Consider the following 8,247-nt stretch of genomic DNA (forward strand, 5'->3'; position numbering starts at 1 on the left):
TTGATGTACTTCAGTTCAGTTGTGTGTAAACATTAAGTAGATTATCTAGAGAGAAGTGTTGGTAAATCATTTAGTGTTGGTTTGAAACGATCCAAGACATTGAATGTGTTATTCGAAAACAAGATTTTCATTTGTAAATGCCTATAATACAAGTACATTTAGATGATTGATAAATATTTATATGACTTAAAAAAAAAACAAAATTAACATTAAAAAAAAACAATTCTAGATTAAATAAGTGATGACAAATAATTTGGTGTAGGTTTCAAGAAGATCCAATGAGTATTGAGTGTGTTATTCAACAATCAGAAAATTATATGTAAAAATCACTATTATACTAGCATATTAAGAATGAAAACGTTATTTTTATTTTAAAATATTAAAAAGAAAAACAATATGACCATTCAATAGATAATTTTTGTATATAAAGTGATGACAAATATTTTGATGTAGGTTTTAATAATATCTAATGATTATTGAATATAGTATTCAAGAAACTGTTTTTTACATTACATAATATCACTTGGATATACTAGCACTAATGATTTTGTATTACTTTTCTTGTTAAAAGAACGTAATACATGTTTGTGTGTTCTCTGTCTTATAAATAAATAGATGTGTGTATATTTTTAAAATACTTATGGCTAGCTACCAACTTTAAATGAAGTTGAAAGCCCATTAGGTCGTCGAAATAATATTATTTTGAAACGGAGCAAAATGTGATCTGCTGAGCGTAAACTTCGATATGTTATTCATATATTTTATGTGGGAATAGACAACACATGTGTGTATCACTTTCTCTTAATGAGTTTGATAGGAGTAATGGTTTTACTTTAGGTATTACTATTGTTTGAAGGCATTTAATGAGCTTTTCGATATCAGTAGACAGTAATTACCTACATGCTTGGCCTTCAGATAAGAAGCCTTCTCTTTTTACCGGTCAAACAGAAGTTGTATTATTAACTTTAATATTATTAAAAGCTTTTACACTCATATGCTATATTTAAGAATAATAACTAAAAAATTGTAAATATTTTTATGATATGTACATGAAAAGAAAAAAATAAAGTAGAATACGTGAGCAACAATTCGAAACTGAAAATGTCTTAAGTATACCTAAGTAATAACTTGTAATGTGGTAGGTATTGTAACCCAACATTGGCATTATGTTTAGACTCAAAAATTGTCAATATATTTTTTAAACTATGGTGAAATAGAACCTTTTGCTATAGCTTATTATTCTGATTGCAGTAGTATCAAATCTGAAAATAAATTTATTTCAAAAATAAGTAATACTTCTATAAAAATCTTATTACAATTTTACAGTTTTTTAAAAGTTTTTAAAATTGCATTTTCTGAGATGTATATATTGTGTAGTATATTAATTACAATTTCATTTTTATTAGTGGCTTATAAACGCACATTTTTATCTGTTCAGAAATGTAGGAACACTAAGAACAATAAACCATATTATTTCAGTCTTTACAAAAGAATAAAATAACATTTTATAAACAATAAATAGTATCAAACATTATCATACTTATCAGGCTGTTTTATTATTTTGGAAAGTTTTGAATAAGGGGAATTACTAATTTTATTATGTATCGAATGCTATCTATATTCTTCATCATATAACTAATACAGGAGTATTTAAGTTAAATGACCTCAATTATAATAATTTTCACTTATTTGTTTCAGTGATATTAACATAAATTGCGATATTATGTTTACAGTAGCTAACATTTATTTCACTGAAATTATTATTACAATAATTACTGTATCTAATTATTGCATGTACCTATACTATTAACTATAGTTTAAAACTTAAATACAAAATAATATAAAAATATTAAAAATGTTAAAACATTTGTGTTAAAATCTTTATCATATTAAAACAATGTACTAACAAATTCACTTAAATTTTCATTCAATGGTGGAGGGAGTAATTGTACAGCGGACAATAATCAGAATTATAATTAAAAACCGGGCAAGTGCGAGTTGGACTCGCGCACCGAGGGTTCCGTACAAACCTGTAGGTATATAAGTAAAAGTTTTTTTTATTTTTATTGCAAAATGAAATTTATAACATAAAAATATGGAAAGCTGGAGGATCATAAATTAATGACAAAGGTATCTTTATCGTTCCAGTAATCCTTCATTTTATATTAACATCTATCATTTATTTTATAATATAACAAGGGCAAGCTTGACAAGACTACTTGCCCTCGCAAGTAGTCGCGAGTTTGAAAATATGCGGCTTAAATTGTTATTATTTCTTTCGATTGCGTTGACATAAAATTTTGATTTTGTTACAGTTTAAAGGTATTATAGACTTAAGTATTTAGTATGAATTTTAATTTAATACCTCATCGCGTTCATAAGATAAGGAGTAGTAACTTTGAAATTTTCAAAATTGTCAAAAATATTTTTCAAAAATATTTTTTTTTTATATGATGAAACTAAAAATTTACGGTTTTCGTAATTTTTCCTATATCTGTACTATAAGACGTGACTTCGTACGAAACTTCAAGATTCTAAGTTCACAGGAAGTACCCTGTAGGTTTTGATTCCCGTGCGAGTTTCGAAAATTTGCGGAAATTTGCGGCCTAAATGGCTGTATCTTTTGATTGCGTTGGCTTAGAAGGTTGATTTTTCTACAGCTTCCAGGGACAGTAGACCTGAGTATCATATACAAATTTCAGTTTGATACCTCCACGCGTTCCTGAGAAAAACGCTCTTGACAGACGGACGGACGGACGGACAACAAAGTGATGTTATAAGGGTTCCGTTTTTTTCTTTTGAAGTACGGAACCCTAAAAATTATCATAAATAATTAAAATAATAGAATTAGACAATTTATGAAAATATTGTTGTCTCCTATATTAGCTAAAGGCTATTGTGACAAATAAATTCATTGATAATAAATGGACAATATTAAATACTATATATCATAAACAAATAAACTCAAATTTCAACTTTTTAATTTTAATTTTTGTTTTGTAATTAAATTTTTAAACTAAGATTTATTATATTATATTATATTTTAATAATAATAATAATTGTAGCAATATAAACTTAATTACAATTGTAACATTGAAATTATTGCAATTATCACTTTAAAAAAAAGTAGTTAAAAATAATGAAAACCAATCCCAATAACTTTGTACTCGTATATTGTTTTTACGATGAATAATATATAGGTAGCGCTCCATAAACTATTGCTTTTTTCCCCACTGTTCAAGACTCAATAAAAAATTAGGCAGCCTGGTAATAGGATTTCTTATCCAATTCAATATTTCTTAGCCATTGGTGATCGCTTAACGACCGTTAACTCAACTAGAGCTCTTGCAGTTTTACACCGCTGATTTTAACATTACTGTGTGAAACCTTTCGGACTTATTTTCAAATTACTCTCTCGTTTGTTCGAATAACAGTATTTTTTTATTTTTTCGACCATCTGTTTACGTAAAAAAAAACGAGATGAAAATTGCATACGAAGTTTTCTTTGTCATTATATACATCCACTTCGGTAAGTACCTCTGAATATTTAGTAAAAATAAAAATTAAACTAATCACTAATACGGTTATTTGTGAGGGTAAAAGAATTTTTTACTTTATAACAACATATTTCTGTATACGTGCTTACTGTATAGGATTGCAGCAAGAATTATGAATATATTTATTTGTGATTGCTAGTAGAAAATCTTTCTTATTAACTTTATATATTTGTTCGTGTTAATTTAAGTTATAACTTATTAACTTATAATATTTATATAAATGTATTAATAAAATTATCATATAATCAAAATACATTTTTATACTAAAACAAAACAGAAAACATATTTACTTCATATCTAAAGTTAAATTAAAAATTAACAATAAAATATAAAAATAAAATAAACTTCATCAAGAAAATCAACATTTGGAAATATTTTAAGAAATCTTTTTCCTATAAAATGCATAAAAAATTTAAATGTTGATTTTCTTTGTGTAGTTCTGGAAACGAATTCTTTAAAAATTAACTGTAAATCAACTTTCGCTGTCATAGACTTATAAACATGTGAAATCTCAAATCATCATATAGGTTTATCTCTTTTGGGTCATCGTAGACCTCAAATATGTTCTTATTAGAATTTTCAGTACACTACAATAACTCTCAGCAAAATGTGTCCAATTTTGAGTATGCAAACGTTTAAATTAAACGTAATTTATTATAGTAGGTATATGTTATAATTTTATTGTAGTTTGGAGGACAACATTATATTTTTGCTCTTTCTTGGATTTTATCTAAAGGGGCTAATTGCCCCCTCTGCCCCTTCACGATACCACTGAATACTGATATAAAATGGTATATTGAATAAAAAAAACTTTACGGACAGCACTTATAAAACTATGATTTCCCGATAGGTATAGGTAAATAATGATCACGAATTTCATGAGTTGAAATTTAACAATAAATAATTATATATAATGTGTTATTTTAGGTATAAGTATTTTATACATACCTTTTTAATTGTAGCACTCGAGTGGTAAAATTGTAAAAACGTCGCAGTTCTTAATGATTAAAAACGTATTATTAATTTTTATGGGAACTAATGAAAACAGCTAGTCATTGAGAAAACATAATGTGGAAGGTATCATTAGAAAAATGTTTTAACAAAATACTTGATTTTAATCCTATTTAATGTTTCTAAATTAAAAAAACCATAATATTTACTAAGTTGGTATAATTAGTCGCATTAGTCGATTGTAATATGTGCCCACGATGTAGGAAAGGCAGTAAGAAGAGTTAGTAATTACTAATTAGTAATTAGCGCCCGGAATTTTTCTATCTCCGTTTTAGGTATAGTAATTTCCACCCATAGTATCCAAGAGGCCTTGAATTAATTATTATTGATTTTATACGCTATTGTACATTATACTGGTGTAGAAACTGATGTTTTATCGTTTACAATCAATATAAGGTTAATTATATTAATATAATAGGTATAACGAAATAATTGTTCGAGCTTACATTACATTGATCAAGCTCAGTAATGTGTTAAATTGATCGTATTTTAAAGTAGTAATGAAAAATTATTTATGATAAATAAAAATGAAAATTGACTTTTTATATTTTAATTAGCTTCTTATTTAATTTTATTCACTTTTTTTTCAAGTTAAATTATTTTATAAAAAAATATTTTCAGAGGATAGTGATAGCCGCTTCCTCGAGGATATCTGCTAAATTAGCATTGAAATATATATATTTTTACCAATGTCATTTTAACCATGAATTCTGTGGTTCTTTATATGAATGTGTACACAAACCATTTATAATAGGTACTTAAAATTATACATAGGTACTACAAAACGACAGTATCTTTTTCCTACCAGACATGCTAAGTTTATGAAAAATCGAGTGATTTAGCTATAATTTTATAACAAATATTAATACTATATTAAGTACTTATACTAAAATAAATTATAAATTCTGATGTTGAAAATCAAATTTTAAATTGTCATACATTTATTTCAATTTCAGCCCATTCTCAGAATATACAAACAGCCGTAAAAGATGTCGGTGGAGCTGTTGAAATGAAATGTTCAGTTTTCAATGCTAGCGGAGTTCCTGTCGCATGGATAAAATTTGATAAAGAAGAGCCCACTAAAACCTCTGTACTATCGATCGGAAAAAAACTTATTGTTCGAAATCCAAGATTTTCAGTAGAAGTTGGAGTCGGAAATAGTAGTTATACATATAAAGTATGTAATTTCATAAATGTTGTTAAAAATCTTATCAAAACTTTTTTTTCAAACTCCATATAGCCATACTTAATTTTTTTTAATGAAATCGTTATAAATTTATTTTTCAGATTCAGAATATACGTGACACAGATGTAGCATCCTATCGTTGTGTAGTGATGTGTGATGTCGACGACGGTATCAATACGTCTGCAGATATTGAGTTGGAAGTGAATCGGTCTCCAAGCATTTTAAAACTTTCTTCGTCTCCGGCCACATTAATCGCGAGGGAAGGTCGACCGTCGAAACTAGAATGTTATGCCGACGGATACCCTGAACCAAAGGTTACATGGAGCCGACAATTTAATGGTTTTTTAACGACAGGAGGAAAGTTTTATAGGTATCAACAGAGAAAAATAAGCAAAATAAAATTTTATAATTGGATGTATGTACAGATTAATTATGTTTATAAATAAATACAACTTTTTTTCAGAGGTAATGTCTTACTCTTTCCTAATGTAATAAAAGATGACCGCGGAACTTATTTTTGTGATGCGGTGAATAGTGATGGCAAAGGTGTGCGGCACATGGTTGATTTCCGTGTAACATTTGCCCCAGTGATAAAAGTTTCGAATATTATGTATACTCATAGAGAACTTTCAAAACCAAACATGGATGTCCAATGCCTAGTAGAAGCTTATCCTGCTCCGAAAATTGATTGGCTCTATAACGGTGTTGTACTTTTCAACGATAAATACAATAGGTAGGTATACCAAACCGTTGAGTACCTACTTAAAAACTTTTGTATTTTTATGTGTGTTATTCTTGAAATTTAGAATTGAGGGAAACACTACTGATCACCAGTTCAGTTTTTCGAGTTTAAGTTTTTTTAAATATAATGACGATCAACACGGGAAATACACATGTAAAGCCCAGAACGAAATTGGTACGGCTGAAGTCACAGTTATTGGTTAGTATTATTTTCATTAACACAAGGAAATGAGTTTAACTTGATTATCTTGTCATAAAATAGTATACAAAACGAACAACTTTTCAATCAAATGTTATGGAATTAACTGTTAGCATACACATTTAAATATTTCTCTATCTAAATTTCAAAATTTATCTTATTTTTAATTTTACAATGAGTTTCAATAATATGATGACATTAGCCAGGTCGTTTTGATTCTATTAATCGGTTGATTCCATACAACATTTTTAATTTTATATAATAATAAGCATAATTAAAATAACATGAAAAAAAATACATTTAAAAAAAAGAAAAGAACTATCAATTTTAGATTAGACTTTTGAATGTCCTTTAATTTGATTTCCATAATTGTGTGAAATCCAAACCTTACACATAGTATAATATTGCTATATTATATTAATTAAAAATATGGAATTTACACAATTATTATGCTACATTTTAATAAGCCTACATTCTTCGAAAATTCTATAAGTTATAATTGATAATTAATTGGCTAATTAATACTTTATCGTGCTAATCGTTTTAATAAAATCTACATGTGTCTATTTGTTTGAAATTTGAAATAAAATATTTTTTACAGTATTTATGTTTAAAAACCATTTATTTTTAAATTTTTAATTACGATTATAATTCAACTACTATTATTCGTTTATTTTACAGAACGACCATGCACACAATCAATTTGTGATCCTAGACGAGTTCATCATAAAAATTTACCAAATTTTTATGGATTAACTCCTTAACAAATAAATTTGCATTAAACATAATATCATTATATACATATATTTAGGTAAATTATTTTTAACGATATTGATTTTTAAAAATTATGAATTTTAATTATGTAATTTCCATGGTATTATTTTTTATAATTAATTCTTGGAAAACAAAACTTACAATAAATAAGGTTATATAAATATAATAATTGTTTGATTTAAACCAACATTTAACTTGCACAAATAAAAGTAAAACAATTTTTATGAAATTATGATGCTATTAAAATTATATTTAGTACAATCAATTGCACCTATAACCAACGATAACGGTCAAACTATGGAGTACCTATTTTCATCTGCTTTGGAGTTCTCCCATTTCACAGGCTCTTCCATGCTTACAATTTATTGTACTTGGTGCATACCCATTATGTTTTATTTGAGTTGTGTTATTAAACTATTAAAATAATTATGCATTAACATCTAGTAAAAATTCAGCGACATAGGTAATATAGTGTAACAGCATTGAGTACAAGGAAAAAAAATTAGCTAAATAAGTTTAGGTAAAAATATTACTGTTGAAATAAACACCACAATATAATTGTAAGTTAGAAGTATATTTTTACTAAATAAATAATTAAAATAAATGAACTATAAATAATTAAGAAAATTTATTCTATTTAACTATAAAATAAAGTTGAAACCATAGATATTACTGGATAAAAGTAAGTAGTACAACCATATAGTATTGTGAAGTTCTTTAAAATTCATCACAAATAAAAATATTTTCATTATAAACGCAAGATTAAATTTTTCAACAAG

General features: G+C 26.4%; 1 protein-coding gene across 1 annotated transcript; it reads left to right on the forward strand.

The window, feature by feature from the left end:
* Nucleotides 1–5,524: 5,524 nt before the first annotated feature.
* LOC112591348 (lachesin-like) lies at nucleotides 5,525–7,458 on the forward strand (the record flags this gene model as incomplete). The annotated part of the gene is made up of 5 exons (XM_025335134.1): nucleotides 5,525–5,745; nucleotides 5,856–6,124; nucleotides 6,218–6,487; nucleotides 6,561–6,694; nucleotides 7,376–7,458. Coding segments are annotated over 5 exons (977 nt in total), but the record flags the coding sequence as incomplete, so codon positions are not given.
* Between the last annotated feature and the right edge of the window lie 789 nt (nucleotides 7,459–8,247).

The sequence above is a fragment of the Melanaphis sacchari genome, unplaced genomic scaffold, assembly GCF_002803265.2.
Source record: "Melanaphis sacchari strain LSU unplaced genomic scaffold, SCAv2.0 Contig132_pilon_pilon, whole genome shotgun sequence".
Taxonomy (NCBI): Eukaryota; Metazoa; Arthropoda; class Insecta; order Hemiptera; family Aphididae; genus Melanaphis; species Melanaphis sacchari.